Source organism: Mercenaria mercenaria, chromosome 1 (genome assembly GCF_021730395.1).
Source record: "Mercenaria mercenaria strain notata chromosome 1, MADL_Memer_1, whole genome shotgun sequence".
Taxonomy (NCBI): Eukaryota; Metazoa; Mollusca; class Bivalvia; order Venerida; family Veneridae; genus Mercenaria; species Mercenaria mercenaria.
The window spans coordinates 75,693,214-75,721,212 of record NC_069361.1 but is presented as its reverse complement, the minus strand read 5'-3'; the positions used below and the strand labels follow the sequence as shown (position 1 = coordinate 75,721,212).

The 27,999-nt window shown below is 36.6% G+C and overlaps 1 protein-coding gene across 2 annotated transcripts in view; it reads left to right on the top strand.

Moving 5' to 3' along the window:
- LOC123533700 (gephyrin-like) overlaps positions 1-27,999 on the top strand; it is a 473,298-nt gene that overhangs the window by 61,664 nt on the left and 383,635 nt on the right. The window contains exons 18-26 of one of the 2 annotated variants that reach the window (XM_053551160.1): positions 4,532-4,624; positions 4,996-5,051; positions 5,651-5,829; positions 6,328-6,481; positions 7,398-7,519; positions 8,818-8,905; positions 9,197-9,270; positions 9,739-9,907; positions 15,457-15,698. In XM_053551160.1, coding sequence (XP_053407135.1) covers positions 4,532-4,624; positions 4,996-5,051; positions 5,651-5,829; positions 6,328-6,481; positions 7,398-7,519; positions 8,818-8,905; positions 9,197-9,270; positions 9,739-9,907; positions 15,457-15,687 — 1,166 coding nt within the window. In that variant the 3' untranslated portion in view covers positions 15,688-15,698. Of the gene's footprint in view, positions 1-4,531; positions 4,625-4,995; positions 5,052-5,650; positions 5,830-6,327; positions 6,482-7,397; positions 7,520-8,817; positions 8,906-9,196; positions 9,271-9,738; positions 9,908-15,456; positions 15,942-27,999 lie in introns of those variants that run through there. The other variant, XM_045315486.2, reaches the window with a different exon arrangement.

The window sequence follows — 27,999 nt, the reverse complement described above, 5'->3', positions numbered from 1 at the left end:
GCAGCGCGAGAAAAATACAGAAGAAACAACAACTACATTTTATTTACAGCTTAGACACCATTTTATACTATCCTTGTACCTGTGCTTTCTTGTAAAACCCTTAAAGTGTTTTTTTATGCCCCCCTTCGAAGAATTATGCCCCCCTTCGAAGAAGGAGGGGTATATTGTTTTGCAGATGTCGGTCGGTCGGTCGGTCGGTCGGTCTGTATGTAGACCCATCCGTTTCCGGATGATAACTCAAGAACGCTTGGGCCTAGAATCCTGAAAGTTGATAGGGAGGTTGGTCATCACAAGCAGATGACCCCTATTGATTTTGAGATCTATATGTCAAAGGTCAAGGTCACAGTGACCCTGATTAGTAAAACGGTTTCCGGATGATAACTCAAGAACGCTTGGGCCTGGGATCATGAAAGTTGATAGGGAGGTTGATCATCACCGGCAGATGACCCCTATTGATTTTGAGGTCAGTGTGTCAAAGGTCAAGGTCACAGTGTCCCTGAACAGTAAAATGGTTTCCGGATGATAACTCAAGAACGCTTGGGCCTAGGATCATGAATATTCATAGGGAGGTTGGACATCACCAGCAGATGACCCCTATTGATTTTGAGGTCAGTATGTCAAAGATCAAGGTCACAGTGACCAGGAACAGTAACATGGTTTCCAGGCAATAACCCAAGAATGCTTAGGCCTGTTTTGAAGAAAATTGATAGTGAGGTTGGTCATGACCAGTAGATGGCCCCTATTGATTTTGAGGTCATTAGGTCAAAGGTCAAGGTCACATTTGCAAGGAACAGTTGAACGGTTTCTGATCTTCTTGTCCAAAACCACAGGGCCTAGGGCTTTGATATTTGGTATGTAGCAAAATCTAGTGGTCTTCTACCAAGATTGTTCCGATTATTTCCCTGGGGTCAAATATGGCCCCACCCCGGGGATCACATGGTTTATATAGACTTATTTAGGAAAAAACTTTGAAAAACCTCTTATCCAAAGCCACAGGTCCTAGGGCTTTGATATTTTGTATATGACATCATCTAGTGGTCCTCTACTAAGATTGTCCAAATTATGCCCCTAGGCTCAAATGTGGCCCCGCCCTGGGGGTCACATGGTTTACATAGACTTATATAGGAAAAAACTTTGAAAATCTTCTTGTCCAAACCACAAAGACTAGGGCTTTGATATTTGTAATGTAGCATCATCTAGTGGTTCTCTACCAAGTTTGTTCAAATTATCCCTCTAGGGTCAAATATGGCCCCACCCCGGGGGTCACATGGTTCATATAGACTTATATAGGGAAACACTTAGAATCTTCATGTCTATAACCTACATCATTCAAATTTGGACCACATGTATTGTTTTAAGTGGCAAGATGAACCTTGACATGAGTTGACCTTGATCTTGACCTAGTGACCTACTTTCACATTTCTGTAGCTACAGCCTTCAAATTTGGACCACATGCATAGGTTTGTGTACCGAAAAAAACTTTGACCTTGTTATTGACCTAGTGACCTACTTTCACATTTTTGAAGGTACACCTGGCTTCAGATTTGGACCACATGCATAGTTTTGTGTTCCGAAATCAATTTGACCTTGATTTTGACCTAGTGACCTACTTTCACATTTCTCAAGCTACAGCCTTCATATTTGGACCACATGCATAGTTTTGTGTACCAAAATGAACTTTGATCCTGAGATTGACCTAGTGACCTACTTTCACATTTCTGAAGCAACAGGCTTCAAATTTGGACTGCTTGCATATTTTTGTGTTCTGAATTGAAATTTGACATTGATTTTGACCCAGTGACCTACTTTCACATTTCTCAAGCTACAGCATAGATTGGACCAGAACAGTAGAACTTTTGTTTGCAGTGAGCTTATAATTTCTGATCTTTGTGCAATTATTGAATGCATCAAGGGGGGCATTTCGTAATCGACGAGCTCTTGTTTTCTCTGCAACACCTTGATCAATCCTTGCCGCTCTTTAAGTGTAGAAAAAATGCCACCTTTTAATGTCTTAGACGTATCACAGGTAAACGTCTAAGAATAATTTAGCATAATTGTTTTGAAAACTATATTTGAACTTGCAAGGACCTCTCTAAAGCATGTTGGTCTTGATAGAGGAACACTCGGAGGTTAATTAAATTATAAAAACGTGCCTTAAACTGCTTGATGGATGTTTTCGAGTCTTTATAAAATATATTCTCACATGACAAACCATATCTGTTTAAAGCGGCATGGAAGGCGTTGCAAATATTTCATCCAAGATGTCATTGAAATTATTGAGCGGAGTATTTTGAAAGTGACAATATCACTTGTTTTTATTAGCTCACCTGTCACGTAGTGACAGGGTGAGCTTTTGTGATCGCCCTTCGTCCGTCGTCCATCCACAATTTTTTGTCTGCACGATAGTGGTTTCATTTATGATTTTATTTTAACCAAACTTGCACACAACTTGTATCACCATAAGATCTTGGTTCCTTTCTTGAACTGGCCAGATCCCCGTATGGTTTCCAGATTTATGGCTCCTGAAATGGTCAAAATTAGCTATTTTGACCTTGTCTGCACAATAGCAGCTCCACTTATGATTTGAATTTAATCAAACTTGCACAAAACTTGTGTCACCATAAGATCTTGGTTCATTTCTTGAACCGGCCAGATCCCATAATGGGTTTCAGAGTTATGGCCCCTGAAAGGGCCAGAATTATCTATTTTGACCTTGTCTGCGCAATAGCAGCTTCATTTATGATTTGATTTTAACTAAACTCGCACACAAATTGTATCACCACAAGATCTTGATTCCTTTCTTGAACTGGCTAGATTCCGTTATGGGTTCCAGAGTGATGGCTTCTGATAGGGCCAGAATTAACTATTTTGACCTTGTCTGCACAATAGCAGCTTCATTTATGATTTGAATTTAATCAAACTTGCACAAAAACTTGTGTCATCATAAGATCTTGGTTCATTTCTTGAACTGGCCAGATCCCATAATGGGGTCCAGAGTTATGGCCCCTGAAAGGGCCAAAATTAGCTATTTTGACCTTGTCTGCACAATAGCAGCTTCATTTATGATTTGATTTTTACCAAACTTGCACACAACTTGTATAACCATAAGATCTTGGGTCCTTTCTTGAACTGGCCAGATCCCATTATGGGTTCCAGAGTTATGGCCCCTGAAATGGTCAAAATTAGCTATTTTGACCTTGTCTGCACAATAATAGCTTCATTTATGGTTTGAATTTAATCAAACTTGCACAAAAACTTGTGTCATCATAAGATCTTTGTTCCTTTCTTGAACTGGCCAGATCCCATAATGGGTTCCAGAGTCATGGCCCCGGAAAGGGCCAAAATGAGCTATTTTGACTTTGTCTGCACAATAGCAGCTTCATTTATGATTTGATTTTAACCAAACTTGCACACAACTTGTGTCACCATAAGATCTCGATTCCTTTTTATACGCCCTAAGAGACGTATGATATTATTGCCTCCGTGTCTGTCTGTCTGTCTGTCTGTTGGTTAGCAATTTCCCTTCCACTCTGTGACTCTTGAACCCCTTGAAGGATTTCAAAGAAACTTGACACAAATGTTCACCTAATCGAATCGATGTGCAGAGCGCATGTTTCGGATGGCTCACTTCAAGGTCAAGGTCACACTTAGGGGTCAAAGGTCATATGACTTTGTTCTGTATGTATATTGCTCTGCATTTGCGTTACATTAACGCAAGTAGACTTTCACACTTGGTGATGGATTTGAAAAGTTTCGTCGGAAGTTTTTAAAAAGCGCACCCTAGCGGACTGGTGCTCACAGGAAGTACTTCTTTCCGTAGTGAATACAGAACTTCATTCAATAGCTAAAAATTATTCATCACTCAACAATAATGAAAGAATGATTTCCAGTTGTTTGAAAAAAATATTATTTGCATTTAAAAGATCAAGCATCGGCCACAAAATGGAAAAAATGTCATTAATAAGCAGAAAGAAACGGGAACGCGGTAATGACGTCACCGTGACACCGGCTTCCCATAAATTTTGCAACGTAAGATATTCACTGTTATAGGCACGGTGACACTAAATGTAGACTTTTTCAAGTGAATAGGTTCTCCTGAATTCTTGTGACTAGCGAATAGTTTCTTTGTGACAAATAAATGATGCATAATATTTTTAGCTAACTCCGATTTCTTTGAGCTCGCTTTGAGGCTTTGCCTTATTTCATATTAATTTTTATACAGCTAATATATCCAAAATACTTTATGTATAGTTTCAGACTAATACATTGAACCATACTCGAGAAAACGGAATTTAAAAGTGTCTGTTTAAAAATGGCCCAAAAGTACTAGAAGGGTATAGTCGTCCGTGGTAGGTCTCTAGACTATGTCAAACATCTGATGGACAAGAATGCAGATGATATCACCTTGTGGTTTATGTGTACCAATAAGATATAGACAACTTAGAAACCCAACCATCATTCATATTTCAGCTCTACTGGCGTCTCTCCAGACCTCTACCAATGTGATATTATAAAACCGTTATTTTTTCAGAATGTTTAGGTTGTTTTCTGTCTGAAGATGTGTACGCAAAGGAAGCTCTTCCTCCATTCCCAGCTTCAATCAAAGACGGTTATGCAGTCATAGGTAAAAACATTTGTTATAATGTTTGTATGTACTCTGAAGGCTAACTATTACTGTTATAGACTTGTACTTCCGTATGCGGTAAAAGCTTGCTATAATTTAGCTCTCTTCAGTACACATTACTAATTTGATTTAGCATTTTATAGCGGTGCTCTGCTATTTACCATCGTTGCAATAGTTGCCTGAAGAATGGCATTCGATTTTAATGTGGAAAGCCTAGTCTGCAGAATATTGTATATTATATCCATGTATTTCATTTCCGGTATGTTGTCCAGAGGGATAAATATTTCGTCCATACTGTAGGGGCGACGTCGTGTATCATCGACTCCGTAGGCACTAGACAAACTTAATTTAGCTGTTGTTTTACATTTTAGCTGCTGACGGTGCCGGCACGAGATTTGTATCTGGTGGATCATCAGCCGGAGACGAGGTGAATTAATTGATAGTGATCTTTTTGCTAAGTCTAATAAAGACAAAAAGGGTTTCGAGATAACAATTTCACTGTTTTTTATTTTCGAATTGATCTAGCGCATTCACTTTCTTTACTCAGCCCCTGACAGTATTCTGTTCGTTTGTGGTTGTGTCTGCTATATGAAGATGTCAAACAATGACGTTTGATTAGATATTTCACTGTCTGCTGTATTCAAACTGTTACAGTATGCTTGTTTTGTTTGTTTGTTTTTGGGTTTAACGCCGTTTTTCAACAGTATTTCAGTCATATAACGGCGGGCAGTTAACCTAACCAGTATTCCTGGATTCTGTACCAGTACAAACCTGTTCTCCGCAAGTAACTGCCAACTTCCCCACATGAATCAGAGGTGGAGTACAGTATGCTTGTAGAGTCTTCGCAAGTTGTTACCCAAGATGAGTAACTGTTAACAGAACAGTTACAGACAAAATTAAATTTATTGTATTTTCGTGCAAAAACGACATAAACATTAAATAAAAACATGTGGTCTTTATGTCATACGACATTTTTAAAAATGATATTTCTTGATTCATTGTTTCTACCAATTTACTGCCGCACAGCCAGGAGGGAAAGTGGTACCAGGATATTGTGTTCGTATTAACACTGGTGCGCCTGTACCTGACGGGGCAGATGCTGTAGTTCAAGTGGAAGATACAATACTTGTGCGGTCAGCTGATGAAGGAAAAAAAGAATTAGAAATCAAAATTATGAAAGCACCAGCTGTTGGACAAGATATAAGGTATCTAAAATGTACTTAAAATATGGCTTTGATATCAGCAAATCTGACATACATGAGATGTCACCTTAAAATTAAAAGTCATTCTTATAGATTGTGATGCTCTTACAACATTCATTTAGCGAATTCAGTTAACGGACTTGCTATTAATTACTTACTATACTTTCATCTTAGGAGAGACGAACTGTACTAACTCTGCTTTAAGACAGAATTGACTGGTTCCCGGCCTGTAATGGCTGTGCTGAATGGGCAGCGCAAAAGTATTTTTCTTATTGCCAGACGGTTAGTTATTATGTTAGCATGACTGCATATCCTACCCAAGAGTTTTTTCAGCTGAACTTTAGGAATGCTGACAGCATAGGGTTAAATTCACACCTGGAAGTAATTGTCACTTATGTCGATTTTAGTGTGGCCATTTTCCTGAAATAGGGAGTAATTTGTGCAGTGTATATTATATTTTATTTCTAGGCCTAACACTGTCACATTATTCTTTTTCTTAAGAAAAATTGGGTCGGATATAGCTTTGGGAGAAAAAGTTTTGTGTAAAGGTCAGAAACTTGGACCATCTGAACTAGGAATCCTAGCAACGGTTGGAGTAACTCATATCAGATGCTTCAAATATCCAGTTGTAGGTGTCATGTCTACAGGAAATGAGGTTAGTTCTGTTTTAATTTATCATGTACACAATGAATTTCTGTTCGATTTTCTTAAATTTGCTCATTAATTTTCATAACAGTTTTACTTCGTGAAGGGATTGTTTGCATTGACAAAAACCCTTAACATTCTTTTAGACATTGGCCCAATTTGCACGGACTTTGCTTTTTGTTTCTGTTAAATGTAAAATATATATTGATAACGCATTTGTTTATTGAGTATACTTTGGGACAAAAACCTGACTTGTATCTGTTGTCCTGTTTTTCATGTAGCTGGGTTCTGGATTATCATCGGAATATCATAATAACATATTTCGTGTTATGAGAGTCTAAATAGAAGTTATTAAGTACAGTATTTCTTGAGTATGTTTAAAATTTCGTAACAAACGCATTAGAATTTAACATACTACATATATAGGTCCTCCTTAGACCTCATTAACTTATATTGATTTTATTTTTGTTATGGCCCCTTTTCAAAGGCATATGGTAATCTGATGGTCTGTGTGTCTGTCTCGTCGGTTTCCGATCGGTAACTGAAGAACGCTTTGGCGTAGGAACCTTAAACTGTACAGACAGGTAGACTTTTGTAGGCAAATAATCCCTACCGATTTTGAGAGTGGTTGCTTAAATTTCAAGGTCAATCATTAGTTGAAAAATCTGTTCCTGATCAATAACTGAAGAACGCATTCGCCGATATTTATCAAAACTCATAGGATGATTTTCTTTGGACAGTTGATGACCTTTGTTGTATTAAAGGTTAGTTGATCAAATAACATAGTAATAGTGATCTCGGTACTGAAAGTAGGTCAGGTCCTCGAAGGGAAGGGAGGGAGGCTTACGTGTTTTAAAAACAATTAACTCTGTTTGCAATAAGTTACAACTGAAAATGATTTTAAAATGTAACTCAATATTTAATAGTTGCTTGAGCCAGGGGAGACGTTGGTTCCCGGCAAAATACGAGACAGTAACAGAACAACTTTACTCGCACAGTTAAGAGAATATGGGTTTAGATGCGTGGATCTTGGAATTGCGGATGATACGTGAGTGGATTACTCTTTTTTTTTGCCATTATATTTACCTAATTGGTTATTTTTACTTTTTTCATTTGTTTTTCTGCAAACCTGAACATCTTACCTCGGACTATTTATTATAAATTAGTAGTTATTTTAAAACGAACTTTGTATTTTGGGCAACACTTCATAATTGAATGATGAATAACAGCGGAGTGTAATTTTCAACAGACTCCGCAAGAAGATCTTTTTGAAACATATAACTCAATCAAGCAACATGAGAGCAGACTCGGATTGATTGAGTTATGAGAGGCACTAAAACAGGTAGTACCCCATACGTTAAACTAGCACGGCTTTAAGTTAAATTCTCTTAAACTGATTCATTGAATGGTTTCCATGAGTAGGAAATATAACAACACTGAGACAAAGTACCTTTATGACTTTCATTTGCTTTGCACTCACTTGAACAGGAAATGTGTTTCATTTTCAAACCGATACACTGGTGTTTTGTATCATAAATAATGGTGTACTTCGATCATATTTGATCCGTAATTGACTTCGATCAAATTGTGATATTTTTGAGACAAAAAATGACTTTAGTTTTCGGTCGGTCATGAGTAGATATTGCGTTACGAGTTTGGCAGGTTTTCAATATTGAATAGGCGGGCCTCCGGGGCCGAGTGGTCAAGGTCGATGACTTCATATCACTTGCCCCCACCGATGTGGGTTCGAGCCTCACTCGGGGCGTTGAATTCTACATGTGAGGAAGTCATCCAGCTGGCTAACGGAAGGTCGGTGGTTCTACCCAGGTGCCTGCTCGTTATGAAATAATGCACGAAAGGGCACCTCGGGTCTTCCTCCACCATCAAAGCTGGAAAGTCGCCATATGACCTGTACTTGTGTCGGTGCGGTAACCCAACAACAAAAACATAATGTATATATATCTGTTTTATTAAGTCGCAGTATCATTAAGAACGTAAACGTAGTTGCTTGTAAAGCCATAGGTTACATCGACCAACTTGATATCATTTGTTGACGTTCAAGGTTATACGATTGGATTGTTGAACACCTCTTCTCCAGGTATTACTTCAGACGCCGGTGAGCACCTGTGTAAAAGAAATCGATAATTTGCAAGTTCATTCCAGGGTAGAATTCTACATCTAAAGTGATGTTTAATTAAGTGTGGGGAAGGTTTTTCGATTAACAATTTGACCACGATTGCCCCTGAATCATCAAGAAACATTTAGATTAGAACTCTTAGTATATTAATTAAGTGCTGGGTTAAGATGGTATATTGATGTACTTTCATGCGTTAAGTATTGTTTCAGTCCTGATGCTCTTCTAGTCATGTTAAGGAAAGCTCTAGATCAAGCAGATATTATTGTTACAAGTGGAGGTGTTTCCATGGGAGAAAAGGCTTGTATATTTAAAACAATACATTGCACCTTTTTAAGTTAAAGTTTCATTTTCATTTGACTATGAACGGTTCAGTTTGTTTGTTTCCTGCTGTTGTATTAAAATAACTACATTTAACTGCCATGAAATAATTTGACACTGTCATCTCAGCGGTTTTAATTTTTATGTAATGTTGTCTAAGAAGATTGTATGAAACAAGTTTCGTAAAATGTTAAAAAAAACTTATGTTACAAGCAGCTGCATTAAGTATCTCAACATAACAAGTAGTTAAAGAAAGTTGTATCTTTACAGGATCTTCTAAGACATGTTTTAGAAAAAGACTTGAAAGCTACAATACATTTTGGTCGTGTATTTATGAAACCAGGGTAAGAAAACTTCTTATGCAAACACTATCTGTCTCTTTCTCTGATGTCTTAAAGTTCCATAAAAATTTCATGTGACAAATAGATAAAGCAGTTGTCCAAATAGAGGCTGTCCATAATAATATGGTTAGAAAAGCGATGTTTTCAATATTACTCATAAACTAATACAGTTAGAATCATAAAGGGAGGTAATAAAACAGTGGATTGAGTTATCTTTTCATATATGAGGAAACATTTATCGATTATAATTAAACAACATTACGTATTTTTCAAGTTCACAGCAAAAACTAGGCAGCCACATCATGTATAAAGACAAAATGACCCCGAACATGTTTTTAGCAATGCATTGCATTTCATTTCTTCATTAGTGGCTCAGTTGAATACATGGAGGTCTTCATACGTTAAGAATGAACTGTTTTCCTTGTACGAAAACGTTGTATTTTGAAATACTTTCCTGTTTGAAATTTGCAGAAAACCAACGACGTTCTCCACTTTAGAATACAATGGACAACGAAAGCTATTCTTTGGACTTCCTGGAAATCCTGTGTCTGCAATTGTAACGTGCAACCTCTATGTCATTCCCGCAGTGAACAAAATTGGGGGAAACCCGAATCCTCAACGCACTGTGATAAAGGCAAAGGTAAACATATCGCTGAAAGCTTTAACGGTGAATATTTTGCTAAAGCAAACGTATAAATGTTACTATTTATTCAAAAGATACTATAAGTTATTTTTAAATCATATAAAGCTACTGTTGATAATTGTTTAAAGGGTACATTTCCATCTCCCTGGGCGGCACAGATTGGAGAAAACACGCACCTTGGTCAAAATCGACGTTAATATTTAAAAACCCACTGACATCGTTTTGTTCAGTCTAAATTGTTCGATCCTTGCTTTGTTGACCATAATTCTTTGTAATCCCTTAGAGAGTTGAAAATGACCTGTCTTGGTATAGTGGGGTAGATCTCCTTTTTACTGAACGAAGCAAAATGATGATAAAATGTACAGGGATGAAAAACTATTGCAAATTGTCTATTGATTTGTAGCTTTTTATGTGAAAAGTTGTCATCTTATGGAAGAAATATTATATTTGAATTTATACCAGCTTTTTATCCCGTGCCTTATTCCTTGATCGAATGTTTTTTATGAACATGCTTAGGGTGTTTTGTTTATTTTTAGCTCGACTATTCATAGAATAGTGAGCTATTGGACTTTCCCGTGCGTCGGCGTTGGCGGGATCTGGTTAAGTTTTTATATGTAAGCTGGTATTTCAGTAACCACTTGTGGGAATGTATTGAAACTTCACACACTTCTTATTCACTGTGATTTACTGACTTACATTGCACAGGTTCCATAACTCAATTTTCCTTCTTTACAGAATTACTCCCCTTTTTGTCCCCCGCCGATGAAATCGGGAGGGGGTATTGAAATGGCGTTGTCCGTCCGTTAGTGCGTCCGTGCGTCCGTCCGTCCCCAGCCATTTCTCAGTAACTTGCTGGAAGAATTTCATGAAACTTGAAATAAACATGAACCAACATACTGCGATGATGCCCGTCAAGTTTTTTTTTTATTGGTCAGTTTCCCTTAGAGTTATTGCCCTTGATTTAATGAAAAATGCCCCAAAATGTCCGTCTGCAGTCATTTCTCAGTAACTGTCATGTAGAATTTCATAAAACTTGACATAAACATGAACAAGCATACTGCGATGATGCCCGTCAATTTTTTTTATTCAGTTTCTCTTAGAGTTATTGCCCTTTAATTGTTTAAAATCCACAGATTTGTACATAACAAACCAACCTATTGATAGAATTTCATTAAACTTCTTTCATTCTTTTCCATGAACATTTATTATAAACATGTGAAGTTGTGTACCCACACCTGGTCACCACCTTGCCTTGGTCACACCCCCTCCCCCTCCCAACCCTACCCCCCAAAAAATAATTCCTTTTTATTATTTTTTTTTTCAAACCTTCCATAAAAAGCATTCATTTTCTGTTAAAGTGATTTTGACTAATGAAATTATTTGCTTCTTAGTAACATCCTTAACTTTTTGCTGGGTATATTTTTTTGCCATTCCTCACCACAAAACCTTTCGGCGGGGGATACCAATTCATTAAATTTGCTTGTTCGACTTAGAAAGATTTGGTTAAGGTTTTGTATGTAAGCTGGTATCTCAGTACTCACTGATGGGAATGGGTTGAAACTTCACACACTTGTTCACTGTCATGACCTGGCAGCAACTAAGTAGGCCCCATAACTCTACTCTGTTTTATTTTTCAAAATGCCCCGTTTCCGACTTAGCAGTTTTGGTTAAGTTTTTGTATGTAAGCTGGTATCTTAGTTTTCACTAGTGGGAATGGATTTAAACTTCACACACCCGTTCACTGTCATGATCTAATATGCACTGTGCAGGTCCCATAACTCTACTTTGCATTTTTTCAAAACTATGCCCCTTTTCGACTAAGCTGTTTTGGGTAAAGTTTTTAGCTTGACTATACGAAGTATGGAGAGCTATCCTACTCGACCTGGCGTCGGCGTCGGCGTCCTTCCGCGTCCGCACTTTGGTTAAAGTTTTGATGCACTTTATTTTTATCTTTGTTATTACTTGATCGCTTTACTTCAGACTTAAAATAGTTGTTCCTCATCACCACCCACATCATATGGCACAAGGGTCATAACTCTGGCACCAATATTTCATGAATTATCCCCCCTTTTTACTTAGAATTGTAGGTTAAAGTTTTCGTGCACTTTCACTTTATCTTAGTTATTATTTAATGGATTTGATTCAAACTTAAAATAGTTGTTCAGCGTCATCAATCACATCAAATGACACAAGAGCCATAACTCTTGCACCAGTATTTCATGAATTATCCCCCCTTTTTACTTAGAATTTCAGGTTAAAGTTTTGGCGTACTTTCACTTTATATCAGGTATAACTAAATGGATTTGATCCAGACTGAAAGTAGTTGTTCCACATTATCTCCCACATTATATGACACAATGTCCATGACTCTGATACGAATATTTGATGAATTATCCCCCCTTTTACTTACAATTTCGGGTTAAAGTTTCCATGCACTTTCACTCGATCTCAGTTATTACTAAATAGATTTGATTCAAACTTAAAATAGTTGTTCAACATCATCACTCACATCATATGACACAAGGGCCATAACCAGTATTTTATTTATTATCCCCATTTTTACTTATAATTTCAGGTTAAAGTTTTGATGCACTTTCACTATATCTCAGTTGTTACTGAATGGATTTGATTCAAACTTAAAATAGTTGTTCCACCTTACCACCCACATCATATGACACAAGGTCCAAAACTCTGGCATAATTTTTTCATTAATTATGCCACATTTTACAAAGAGCTAAAGGTTGGTTTTGATGCATTTTCACTATATCTTAGTTATTACAAAATGGATTTGATTCAACATGACACAAGGTGCATCACTTGCACCAGTATTTCATGAATTATGCCCCCTATTTGCTTAGAATTATACTTATTTGATGTTTTGATACACTTGATCCTTGTCTCTCTTATTACTTAATACTTTTGACACAGACTTAAGCTAATATCCAGTATCTTCATCCACATTGGAGTTATTAAACACTCCGATGACACCTCCAGCTTCATCAATTATGCCAAGTTCCGCTATCCACCATCGAAATAGTCGAGCGCGCTGTCTCCTGTAACAGCTCTTGTTGTATGTAAGCTGGTATTTCAGTATCCACTAGTGGGAGTGGATTGAAACTTTGCACATTTGTTCAATGTCATGATGTAACATGCACAGTGCATAAGTTTACTTTGCATTTTTTCAAAATTATGCGCCTTTTTCAACTTAGCAGTTTTTGCAGTGTTTGGTTAAGCTTTTGTATGTAAGCTGGTATCTCAGTATCCACTAATGGGAATGGATTGAAACTTGACACCTTGTCCACTGTCATGAGCTGATAAGCACTGTGCAGATTCCATAACAATGTTTTGCATTTTTACAAAATTATGCCCATTTTACGACTTTTGTATCCATTCAATTGACAAGGCTTTTGAATAGCCGAGCGTTGCTGTCCTCCGACCGAGCTATTGTTATATATTTCGTCACCTTAGCGCAAGAAAAGTGAATAAGTCCTTCTTTAAGTTAATGGAGTTATCTTTTCCTATCGATATGACGTTTCAAAATATGTTACTGCGACCGGTTGATTTTTTTATCAAATAGTAGAGCTATAATTGATGTCACTCTCTCGCAGATGTCGGTGTCAGCCTCGGCACCGCGTCTCAAATGTTTTGCATTAAAACTATCTGGACTAATGTTTTCAAAAAAGATGTATATGACATCATGCAATGATCTCACAGGATGAATATCATAACTCTTACACTCTAAACTTTAATTTGTCAGAATTATGCCTCTTTTCAACTTGTATCACTCTAGATTTTATTTTTTTTAAAAATCAATCCCCTTTTCAACTTAAAATATCAGGGTCAGCAGGTTTCAAACTTGACACATGTCTTTTGCATCAGAAGATGCACCTGACAGGATAACTTAATTCATATAATTCTACCTTTTTTGGTCAAAATTATGCCCTTTTATAACATAATAATTTCATGACACTTTCGCATATAAACATGTTTTTCAGGAATCACTTGACCAGACTTTTTATTCTTCTTCAGTTTTTTAGCTCGACTATACGAAGTATAAGGATGGCTATCCTACTCGCCCCGGCGTCGGCGTCGGCGTCTTTCCGCGTCCCCACCTTGGTTGAAGTTTTGGTGCACTTTCTCTTTTTTCAACTTACCTCTGTAATTACTTGATGGATTTGATTCAAACTTGAAATACTTATTCCTCATCATCATCCACATCATCTGACATAAGGGCCATAACTCTGGCACCAATATTTCATGAATTATCCCCCCTTATCACATAGATTTTCAGGTTAAAGTTTTGATGCACTTTCACTCTATCTCTGTTATTACAGAATGGATTTGATTCAAACTTAAAATAATTGTTCAGCATCATCACCCACATCATATGACACAAGGTGCATAACTCTGGCACCAATATTGAATGAATTATTCCCCCTTTTTACTTAGAATTTCAGGTTAAAGTTTTGGTGCACTTTCACTCTACCTCTGTATTACTGAATGGTTTTAATTCAAACTTAAAATAGTTGTTCAGCATCATCACCCACATTATATGACACAAGATGCATAACTCTGGCACAATTTTTCATGAATTATTCCCCTTTTTACTTAGAATTTCAGGTTAAAGTTTTATGCACTTTCACTCTATCTCTGTTATTACTGAATGGATCTGATTCAAACTTAAACAATTGTTCAACATCATTACCCTTATCATATGACACAAGGTGCATAACTCTGGGACCAATTTTTCATGAATTATTTCCCCTTTTTACTTAGAATTTTAGGTTAAAGTTTTGATGCACTTTCATTCTACCTCTGTTATTACTGAATGGATTTGATTCAAACTTAAAATAGTTGTTCAACATCATCACCCACACCATATGACGCAAGGTGCATAACTCTGGCACCAATTTTTCATTAATTATTCCCCCTTTTTACTTAGAATTTTAGGTTAAAGTTTTGATGCACTTTCACTCTGTCTCTGTTATTACTGAATGGATTTGATTCAAACTTAAAATAGTTGTTCAACATCATCACTCACACCATATGATACAGGGTGCATAACTCTGGCACCAATATTTAATGAATTATGCCCCTTTTTGCTTAGGATATACTTATATAGTGTTTGATACATTTTATCTTTACTTCTCTTATTACTTTAAGTTGATATTTTTGATATAGACTCAGGCTATTGTGCAATATCTTCATCCCCAATTGGAGTCATTAAACACTCCAGTGACAGCTCCAGTTTCCTCAGATGTGCCCAGTTTCACTATCCAGCATCGAAATAGTCGAGCGCGCTGTCTCCTGTGACAGCTCTTGTTAGGATGACCCAACATGGCAAGTTCCGTAATCCTGACTTACATTTTAGCACAATCGTACTCCCTTTTCAACTGGGATTTTTTTAAAAAAAGTTGTTGTGTGTAAGCTAGTATTAGGCTGACAGACATTAAATATTAAGCGCGCTTTTATTAACAGCTCCTGTTTAATTTGCCTTTGGATATAAAAATGAAAGTATTTTTGTATATACTTTTGGTACGTTTCAGGTTGATTCCGATATACGGCTGGATCCCAGACCTGAATACCATCGCGTTGTGCTTACATGGGACCCAGATTCACCTGTTCCAGTAGCGAGAAGTACAGGGAACCAGATAAGCAGCCGTCTGCTAAGTGTGAACACAGCAAACGCCTTACTCCTGTTGCCTCCACGTTCCCCAGAAAAGCCGGAAGTGAAAAAAGATGAAACGGTTGATGCCATGATAATCGCTAGATTGTAATGTGTTCAATAAATTACAGTCGCAATAGGTCTAAAACTATGCAGTCTGTAACAGTAAGAGAAACATTACAGTATAAATCCTTTTTAGTATATATTTAATTACAGTGATATAGATAAGTTCAACGTTTCAAAGAAAGAAAGTTGAAATGTGATTCTGTTATATTCAGATATAAATGTTTTGATGTTTAGTATTATAGACAATTATGTATATATATAATCAGGAAATTATGAAACAGAAGCGTTTTATCAACTTTTTGTAACTATTCAGTCATATAAATAAGTTGGAAAGGTTTGCGTGATGAAATATAATTGTGCAGAAAATTTTAAAACATATCGTGTTTTATTACTAAATTTATGAAAGATGGCGTAGTGCTCCTTTATATACTTTTACATATGCAGTCGCGATACCCCCAAAACTTTAACGATATTCTTGCTTAAAAACTTACTTTTTCACTTGATCCGGACTTGTATAAACGGCAGGAAAATCGTTAACTAATAAGGCGAGTCAGGTGTTGTTATTACATGAATTTTAAATGCTTTTCCAGGGACGAATACTTAATCCTACGCTGTTCAGGATTTCTGGTATCTGCGCCTTGTTTCTTTCTCACCTTTTTCATGGCTTAAAAGATAAATCTTAGTATGTGTTACAGTTACAATCCACAAATGCGTTACTATCTCCCTTATAGAGCCGACAGTATGCTTATTCACTACTTGCTCTGCGTCGCTTCAGTTTCTTTCGATAACTGAATATAATGAATCGCCTGTAAATTGTATGATTGCTTGTTTTAAGGACGATGTTGGGAAGTATCAGTCAGTATGTTTTATTTAATTTCTTACAAATTTTAAAATATAAATCTTTAAGGTAGTACCGCGTTTTGAATTTCCATTGATTCACGAAAACACAAGTTATCAGTTCTCTTTCCAAAAATTATGACGTTATGATTCAACACAATGTTGTTCTTTATTTATCAGAAAGTAATAATATGTCTTATGTTTACGAATCGGATAGAAATATTCGTCCCGAGGGCATCTGCGCATTGTGCGGTAACGAGGCTTGTCGAGTTACCGCCCATGTGCAGGTGGCCGAGGGACGGATATTTTTGTCCGATTCGTAATTACATGACTGATACTTTTTCTTGCATATCATATACAAATAAGCTTTTTTTCTTTTATTTCTCTTGCTTACCGTATTTTACTAATAATAGAATAAAGCAAATAGAAATGCACTCTTTGTTGTAGTAGAGTATGCACACAAAGCGCGGGAAATTAACACCCGTAAGCAAAAGTAACGTCATGACGTTTCAGTGACGCACAGTAACAAAGTTTAACTTTAGTTTTAGCGTTTGTAGCGTGACGGTATGTTTTTACCGTAAACAAAACGTATTTTGAACAGAGAAATATAGTATAAGGATCGGAGAGAAACTATGAAGATACCAGATTTTGTCGTATTTTACGTAAACAATATAACCAATGCATGAATCGCTAGATTATTTTTAACAGCACGAGAGTCATCTGGCATGGGGGTGACAGGTGAGTTTTTCCGCCGGAAACGCCAATCCGGTGTGTGTGCGTGCGTGCGTGTGTGTGTGTGTTCGGGTTTAACGTCTTTCTCAACAATTTTTCAGTCATCTGAACGACGGTGTCTACTTGTAGGAGTGAACACAATGCCCAACCTTATAGTGCTGCCTCACTCGAATATCACGCCGAAGACACATGACATGATACCCCACCCAGTAACAGTATACTGACACCGGACTGACCAGTTCTAGTACTAGTCTCTTAATGCTGAGTGCCAAACGATGAAACTTCTAGTACCATTTTTAGCTCACCTGTCACAAAGTGACAAGGTGTACTTTTGTGATCGCGCAGCGTCCGTCGTCCGTCCGTCCGTCCGTGCGTAAACTTTTGCTTGTGACCACTCTAGAGATCACATTTTTCATGGGATCTTTATGAAATTTGGTCAGAATGTTCACCTTGATGATATCTAGGTCAAATTCGAAACTGGGTCACGTGCGATCGAAAACTAGGTCAGTAGGTCTAAAAATAGAAAAACCTTGTGACCTCGCTAGAGGCCACACTTTTCAATGGATCTTCAGGAAAGTTAGTCAGAATGTTCAACTTGATGATATCTAGGTCAGGTTTGAAACTGGGTCACGTGCTATCAAAAACTAGGTCAGTAGGTCAAATAATAAAAAAAACCTTGTGACCTCTCTAGAGGCCATATTTTTCATGGGATCTGTATGAAAGTTGGTCTGAATGTTTATCTTGATGATATCTAGGTCAAGATCGAAACTGGGTCACGTGCGGTCCAAAACTAGGTCAGTAGGTCTAAAAATAGAAAAACCTTGTGACCTCTCTAGAGGCCACACTTTTCAATGGATCTTCATGAAAGTTAGTCAGAATGTTCAACTTGATGATATCTAGGTCAGGTTTGAAATTGGGTTACGTGCCATCAAAAACTAGGTCAGTAGGTCAAATAATAAAAAAACGTTGTGACCTCTCTAGAGGCCATATTTTTCATGGGATCTGTATGAAAGTTGGTCTGAATGTTTATCTTGATGATATCTAGGTAAAGTTCGAAACTGGGTCACGTGCCATCAAAAACTAGGTCAGTAGGTCAAATAATATAAAAAACTTGTGACCTCTCTAGAGGCCATATTTTTTCATGGGATCTGTATGAAAGTTGGTCTGATTGTTTATCTTGATGATATCTAGGTCAGTTTCGAAACTGGGTCACGTGCGGTCAAAAACTATGTCAGTAGGTCTAAAAATATAAATACCTTGTGACCTCTCTAGAGGCCATACTTTTCAATGGATCTTCATGAAAGTTTATCAGAATGTTTACCATGCTGATACCTATGTCAAGTTTAAAACTGGGTCACGTGCCATCAAAAACTAGGTCATTAAGTCAAATATTAAAAAAACCTTGTGACCTCTCTAGAGATCACATTTTTCATTGGATCTTTATGAAAGTTGGTCTGAATGTTCATCTTGATGATATCTAGGTCAAGTTTGAAACTGGGTCACGTGCGGTCCAAAACTAGGTCAGTAGGTCTAAAAATAGAAAAACCTTGTGACCTCTCTAGAGGCCATACTTTTCACTGGATCTTCATGAAAGTTAGAATGTTCACCTTGATGATATCTAGATAAAGTTTGAAACTGGGTCATGTGTCATCAAAAACTAGGTCAGTAGGTCAAATAATAGAAAAACCTTGTGACCTCTTCAGAGGCCATATTTTTCATGGGATCTGTATGAAAGTTGGTCTGAATACATCTTGATGATATCTAGGTCAAGTTTGAAACTGGGTCACATGAGCTCAAAAACTAGGTCACTATGTCAAATAATAGAAAAAACGACGTCACACTCAGTTCAAAACTTGGTCACGTGGGGACAGGTGAGCGATTCAGGACCATCATGGTCCTCTTGTTACGTCTTTGTTATAGCGAGGCCAGGGATCGAACACACGACCTCCCGCACTCGAAGCGGACGCTCTACCACTAGGCTACCGAAGCGGTTGTGTGGAAGAAGAAGAACCATTCCAGTGCCTTAGATCGTGTTTGGTACCCTTACTACCAACAATAAACTAAAACAATAGAAATTATCATGTGACTTCAGTGAGCTCAACAAAACCATTCAAAACACAAATAGTGATGTGAAATATAAAGTATGTTACACACTAGAATGTCTTAACAAAATGCAATGCATATACAGAAATAAGAGACAATAATTTTGAGTGAGTGAGTGAGTTGGGTTTTACGGCGAGTCGACACAAAATGGTCATATGTCGCCGCAATAATTTTGAAAGATCTAAATTTTATTTGGCGATGAGTCAAATCTTTCACCTGTCAAGTTTGTAATTAGTTTTTACGATCTTTCAATCTTTCACCTGTCAAGTTTGTAATTAGTTTTTACGATCTTTCAATCTTTCACCTGTCAAGTTTGTAATTAGTTTTTACGATCTTTCAAATTTGAAAGATCGTAAAAACTAATTACAAACTTGACAGGTGAAAGATTTGACTCATTCACTGTTAACTTACTGTCATTTTGTCTATATACCGCTCTGTAACCTAATTTCTTATACCCGCTTCGTGTATATGTAAAATCCCAAGAACATTGTCCACTGACCTGCTTTCCACCCGCAGAGTAAATTTAAGACAAGGCACTATGCGTTATATTAACTTTTAACGAGTATTGTGTGATGTTACACACAATCATATTCCAGCCATTTCTTCTATTGTATATGCAAGTTTAAAATAGTACCTAATAACGTCTTCTGTTGACCTCTCCACATCATGAGGCAAACAGAACGAGAACTGTTTAAAGTAGCTTGAAAGAAAGAATAAAGAATAGTTTTTTTTTCTGTTGTACATGCTAAAGATCCATGGCAATCTTAAATGCAATTTATTTTAAAGGACGGTATACACACGACTCACAAAATCTAACGAGCTTCTAATACAACCATCTCTGCAACATAAACATGCATAAATAACAATTATTTACCTGGTACCATTGATATCAAGGCAATCCAGGGCTGTAAATGTGGACAAGATTTAACCGAAGAAATTTCATTGCGTGACATTTTATCATATTGTCTTTCTTTTGAATTTACTTCTATCAACGTTAGACCATGTATACACTTTTACATTTCTTTTCACTGAACCAAACTGTATCGTCACTGCCGTCGTAAATTATAACCAAAAACATATATTCCAAAATTGGCATATCGTTCTAATTTAGAATTTTCTAGACACATTTTATGTTTTGGCAGAAATAATTTACGACGGCAGTGACGATACGGGTTGGGTCAGCGAAAAGAAATGTCTTTAACAGTCGCTGATGGGAAAAATTACGTCAAATTCCCAACTTGTTTGCCCTTGGGTTTGTAGGAAATTGACCATTTACCACTAAATTTAGTCCCGATATATACATAAGATACATCTAACGCCGCTGTACTCCTCGATTTTTGAAAAATGCTCCATTCAGTACTTAACAAAATGTCAAAAATGAAAATAATCACTCACCGATCTCGCTTGTTTTGTAAACATTAGCGAAATACTTGCGGTACCGGAAGCGAAATGCCTTCATTCCTCATCAGTACAGGCGGTACCGCAGGCACTGTTTAGTACCCGCGTTCAAGCCATAAAGTTGACATTTTTTAAGCTATGGTCACTTGTACACATACTTGTCATTATACTGTAGAGTTCTACTACTTGTTAAGATAGTAATAGACCGGAAGTTTAGATGAAACCTCGTTTACTCAGATAACGTAGAATAAATCCTGAAAATTGTTAAATGAATTAATTAAAACCCATGAATACATGTACTAAAACGATAACGTTACTAATTTCTAAATTTCTAAAGATAAAATACTTATCTTATACATTTTACACGTTAAATAATTCCAAATAATGTCCTGAGATCAGCGTGTAATATTTTAATCTCTTTATATTCCACAATATCAAAAAAAAAAAGAAAAAAAAAAAAAAAACACGGACCTATACAATTCATTTCACCATACTGTAGACCATGTGCGTATTTATGACTGTGAGAAATGTCATTCAAATCCACACGGAAAATTATGTTAGCCAAAATAGTGATGTCCAACAAATGTAGTCAGTCGACCATAAGACAGACTCCAGAAGAAGGCTGAAGGGTTCGACAAAATATTTTACCAGTGCAGCCAGGTCAGACCCGTAGAATGCAGTTTTAGGCTAGAAGGGTACTTGGACATGATACAGGGATACACGAGAGGTGAATTGTACCATCTGCAATTACAAATAAAATATGTTTCTGCACACCGTATTCAAAAATGAAAAATAATAGAGAAAATAAAATAAACTAAAACACATTCATATAGCACTTTTTTCTTAAAGTAGCGTTTTAACCAAAGCATTAAGGGTTTGCAGAGAGATGAAGAAGTTCGTTATACGTCATTTACAGCACGAGAGTCATCTAAGATGAAAATTTCCCAGGAATGCAAGAAATGGCCTTTCTAGGACAGATACCCATTACTGTATGAATTACAAAGGCTAAACAGGAATATGAGAGCGAAATATTTCAATTAAAATATCCATGCCAGTATAATTAATTATATGACCTGACGTTACTTATAACATATGACCGATCAGTGTAAGTGTAAAGGCGAGTCCTACATTTTACCGAAGTAGATTCATGCTGCAACATTTACTGGAAGGACACCAAAGACAATTGTAGATGAAAGTAGATTTTTTAACAAGGGAAAAATACTAAGTATCTTTATACTAGATAAAATATAATGTTTGTGGTTATACCGCGTGAAATACATTGTACTATCAATATCATTTCCGCATGCAACTAATTTTCCTGGATATTATTTTTGTTTCATATATTCTGAAATATTTATAGATGTTAAACTAACATTTGTTTTAGATAAATGACCTGTGCTTAAAATGACAAACAAATGCAGCAATACGTCAAATACTCTAGACTTTTACTACTATGCATTAGACAAACTTGGATATTCAAAATCACTTGCAGAAAAGAGAGTTTTGCTTTGGGACAAAGTGATGGAACAATTTCTGGTACGTGGTAAACTTTGGCATCGGTTGACTGGTAATGTTGATTTGATCATTGCTGGCAGTCGTGGAGAAGGTTGTGGAATTTTTAGCGATGTTGACGTATTATTTGTTCATTTATATGTTAAATGTTTTGAAGAAATTCCAGCTATTTTACCAGAGAGACCTTCACAGGCATTATTTCAACTTGATTTTAAAGATGTTCTAAAAGGATACACACTGTTGAAATTGATAAAGATTGACGAATTTCTCAATGATCGCCTGAGAGCAAACGACCCCTATCTGACAAACATCAGGGCAGCACTTGTGCAAAGCAATGGATCGTATTACCTAAGAAATGATCGGTTGTTAATTCATGACATATCTATTTTTCTTGATGAAAAAATCACAAAAGAAACTGTATTTGCGGACATAAATGGGCCTGCAAGGTCATTCATAGTTAATGTTAAATATTTAAATGTTTCACTGGATCTCGTTCAAGCATTTCCATGTTCTTGTCCATCAGTTGGTTATAATTGGTGCAACCGACCTAGAAAGTATAACTGGCCATCTAAAGACTTGATAGAAACTGTGAAAGGGTTAAATGTCCTAGTAGTTCCCGTTGGGAAGAAAGATGCACCAGACGAAATCTTACAGTGGAGAATCTCACATACACTCGCGGAACAAGCTTTAGTGCGTTCTTTTAACGATCCACAAATTAAAATATATGTCGCACTAAAAATGTTGGTAAAACACGAGCTAAAACTAGTATGTGAGAATATTACTTCCTATGTTGTTAAAAACACACTATTCTGGGTGTTCGAAAAATCAAGGCCAGTTTACACAAAAGCTAATTTTTTTGAAGTACTATTTTACTCATTGAGATATCTAAAGATGAGCATTGAATGGCAGTACTTACCAACCTATATGATGCCCTCTAGGAATTTATTAGAATATAAAGTCTCGGTAAGGGAAAAAGCAGCATTAGTGGACCGTCTTAAAGACATGATTGGAGAAGGGTGTGACATTTTATTAAGATGTCCGTTAGTGAACGACATGTTTGAATTACCAAGCAATACAATCCAACAGAAAATGATATACAGAGAGCTTCTGGATCAGATATTTCTGTCAATAGTTTCACTTCCACCTACTGAAAAAGAACTGTACACCAGACTTTCTCTTGCAGTGAAAAGGCGAAAAGAGCATTTTATTGCAAAGTGGATTTTAGCGATTGTTCCATATATTCGGAGATCAAATCCACTCGGATTTTTCAGCCGGATGATCTCGATGCCATGCGAAGAAATGATGTTTCGTTTGTCTGAGGGATGGAGGCTTGGATATTATAAGGAGTGACTTGTGAAAAGAAACGTAAATACGTCAGATATTGACTAAAAAAAAGGATAAATATCCCACAGGGGACGCCACGTTCCAAAGACGCAGCCTCTCTAAACATACAACCAGCACGCGGACATGCACACGGCCACCTCACATTACATATCATCACACACACTCACACAAAGCAAACACACTAGGTCAAGACAAACTAATAAAGGAACACACTTGGACACTGCCTTGGAAGGGTTAGTGGGAAAACCGCTACTGGGGAGGTTAAACCGGTTTTTGATGTACCGAACCTTACTTTCTGTTCACCACACCATGTTGCAAGGTCACATGACAATGTAGTTAGATTTAAAAAAAGTTGGATTTAACGTCGCACCGACACATGATGGGTCATATGGCGACTTTCCAGGTTTAATGGTGGAGGAAGACCCCAGGTGCCCCTCCGTGCATTATTTCATCACGAGCGGGCACCTAGGTAGAACCGCCGACCTTCCAAGGTGAAACCCTAACATACGAAAATTCAACTAAGAAGGCATATAAGGTAAAACACAAAATGCTCTTGAATATTTATACAAAAAGCAGCCCTGAGAAACCTAAAACGCATGTACTCAAAGTATTTAAAGAAGACAAAGCAATAAGAGAAACACCCTTAAGGTCAGAACAAAATGGGCCAGAAGACAAAATTCAAAATAGCATTGTCCCTGTGGAATTTAAAAACTACCTATCATAGAATTCTCCACCTGTTCCGTCAGGCATAAAGAGGGAATGCGTGGCGTCTAACTGTAAAAGGGCTGAACACCAAACATGCGGTGTGTCTCAAAACAGTTGGGTCATACCTCTTTTAATAAAACGTTCACCTATGTGTGTATTGTTGTTGTTTAGAACGTTTCCCTTGTTAGCTTTAAACGTTATAAGGCTGCTAAATCACCTTTGAGTCATTTCAAACTATATTTACGAATTTATAATAATAATCTTTAACATGCTTAGGAAAGGATATGCATAATTTTAGTTTGTTGCTTAAAAAGTTTAATTTCAATTTGCTTTGCAGTTCATTGGGATGATATGGTGCCCGTTTAACCATTATTTCGATATGCCATGTATGGGGAAACGTATGTTTTGAATTCGTTCCTCATTATTAACATAAATATTCAACGTTTTTCTTTCTTGTTTTTTTTTCAAACAATACATGTATAAAAATGTAGCTAGGTAATCAAGCAATACTTCCGGGCTAATCAGATAATGGAGATTGAATAACATTCCCATTTCTTTTCAGATAGTGTGGTATTTTTATGTTTTATATAAGTTCATGATATTTTGATAGCATTTGGAAGGACAATTTTTTAAACATGTGATCAGGCTCACGTTTTAGATGTCAGTTTGGTAGATGCTGATAAAGTTGACCTATCAGACAAACATATCTCTCTTACAAGATACTTTCTTAGTGTTTTTCTGTGATTTATAATTCATTTAAGTACATAATGTTAGGAATTCATTTTTAAAATTGGTCAAGCTTGTTACATCTACCACAAAATTGTTAATTTTGAATAGAACCTACAGTAAATATTTACTACTGTACTACCTACCTATAATTGAGACCAGTTCTGTACGACCACAGACGTCTTTGGTCATTGAAACACATAAAACATCTTTGAAAACTGACAGGTACAATTATGTAAGTTTTAAATAGACAACAAAGTAAATATTACTACTTTTCTACCTACCTACCTAGTAGATTTAAAATATAAATGTTAACAGTAAAACATTATTGTTAAAAGAATTGAATATCATGCAACATGTTTCACCAAATTACTTCAGTTTGCAAAACATAAATTCGAGCATTAAAATATGATAGCCGAAACTAACTGACTTTTAAGTTTTAGAATGCAAAATGATTACATTTAGTTCAAATATATATATTCATATATAATATGAATATGAATATAATTATGAAAATGAGCCGTGCCATAAGAAAACCAACATAGTGGGTTTGCGACCAGCATGGATCCAGACCAGCCTGCGCAGTCTTGTCAGGATCCATGCTGTCCGCTAACTGTTTCTCTAATTGCAATAGGCTTTGAAAGCAAAAAGCATGGATCCTGACCAGACTGCGCGGATGTGCAGGCTGGTCTGGATCCATGCTGGTCGCAAACCCACTATGTTGGTTTTCTCATGGCACGGCTCAAATGTTTTGAATAATACTACAGATCAGTTGGATAGTTTAAGAAATGTATCAAGATATAATCGTGATCAGTATATGAAAATGAATCTATATATCATTTTACTGTGATAGTATGCAAGCGATGTCTGCAATATAAAAGCAGGATAAAAAGACAACGCTAGTTTTTTTTTTTTTTGTTTTTTTTGTTTTTAAACGACACTGCCATTTATCCATGGTATCTCCATTCCATGAAATTCAATATATGCTAGTGATATATTGTTAATGAACTCAAAATGTGCATTTAAACCACTGTTTATTAATTTGACTTTTGAAGGAAAAAATTGAGTCATTTACTATTTTAAGTAGGATGTTTTGTAACCAAGTGATGTTATTTTCCTGGTAGTTTGTGGCTATTGAACATATTCAATCCTACTTTAAATCAGCTTTTGTTTTGCACTTACCATTACCTCTCTTGAACATATCAAACTTAACCGTGTTTGTTATTATTTTGCGTAGTTGCTTTCTTTAGGGATGGGCTGAGATTTAAAATTACCAACTTCAAAAACATCCGAGGTTTACTGTGGGTTACCATTTTACAAGGTCACAGAGTTGATACGTATTTGAGGAGCTGAACAGATATTGGACAGTCAAACTTCAAATGTTTTGTTTTATTTTTACTTGAAAAAATTGTGTGTATATGTTTACTCATACTAATATATTTCTTGCTACTTACTTGAGGATGACAATGTGACTGAAGCCAGTCCTCTTCTACATCTGTTGCTTGTGGATTACAGGCAAAGACTACTACAGAAGCCATGAACACTGGTTATAGTTGTTGGCGGCCGTTAAAATGAAAATCAAACAAACAAACAGACTCTTGTCTTAAACCATCAACTACGTGTTTATCATTCAAGCACGCAACAAAATATTTCGAAATATTTTACTTTATTTCTCTACTTAAATAAACCTATTTATTTATTCACCTGTTTCGGATATATACTGACTGTAATCGATTGTACATTGTACTTGTCGCGTAAATAAAATATTATTGTTAGAACGTATTTCTTACTTGTTTTTCCCTAGAAATCCTAGATGTTAATATGAGTTTTGTTGGGTATAACGTCGCACCGACACAATTATATGTCATATGGCGACTTTCCAGCTTTGATGGTGGAGGACGACCCCAGGTACCCCTCCGTGCACCAGCGTAGAACCATCGACCTTGATGGCTTCCTTACATGAAGAATTCAACGCCCCGAGTGAGGCTCGAACCCACATCGGTGATCGGGCAAGTGATTTCAAGTCAGCGACCGTAACCATTCAGCCACGTAGGCCCCTGGATGTTATGAGCTAGGATAAACACTACAGCAATTAACTGATTATGCTTGAAAAGTACATTATTTATTTGATTAGAACATGGTTTAGAAATTCTCATAATGTTTACAATGCAACATTCACCTTTACTGGCTTAGTTACAGACCTAAACCGCTCCTAAACGTTTAAGCTGTTCATCGTTCTGAGCAGGGAAGTATAAACTACTTTTTTTGGCTTGTCAAGGAAACATCTATAACTATTTTTGCTTTCTAATAGGCAAGTAAAAAAATACTTATGCATTAATATATTGCACTTAGTATTCCTGGATATGTTGCCTTATAGAGGGCCCTCCGTGGCCCTCCACTGATATCACTTGCCGCTCACTACTGTGCGTTCGATACCTCGCTGGTGGTGTAAAATATTTCAGGAAATCCTCCTTTGGCTAATGGAAGGGCGGTGGTTCTACCCAGGCTTTAGCCTTAAATAATGCTCGGATGGGCTCTTGAGGTCTTCATCCGCCAGCAACAGGTGAAACGTTGTAATTTAGTCATATAAATAAGTTGGAAAGGTTTGCGTGATGGAATATAATTGTGCAGTAAAAAATTACGGGGCCCTCAAGTGACATGTTACACACTTTTTTTCCAATTAGTTAATGTGAGACTTTTTTTTTATTTCGTTTAAACGAAATAAGTTATTTCGTTTAAACGAAATCATTTCGTTAAAACGAAATCATTTCGAGACAACAATTGCACTTTTTTTCACTTGCGCATTCACTAATTCTCTCAGCCCCTATCTGTGTTATGTTTCCATTTTTAATCGAGTCTGCTATATGAAGATGTCGAACAATGACGTTTGATTAGATATTTCACAGCTTGCTATATTCAAACTGTTACAATGTGCTTGTAGAGTCTTCGCTAGTTTTTACCCAAGATGAGTAACTGTTAACAGTAAAGTTGCAGACACATT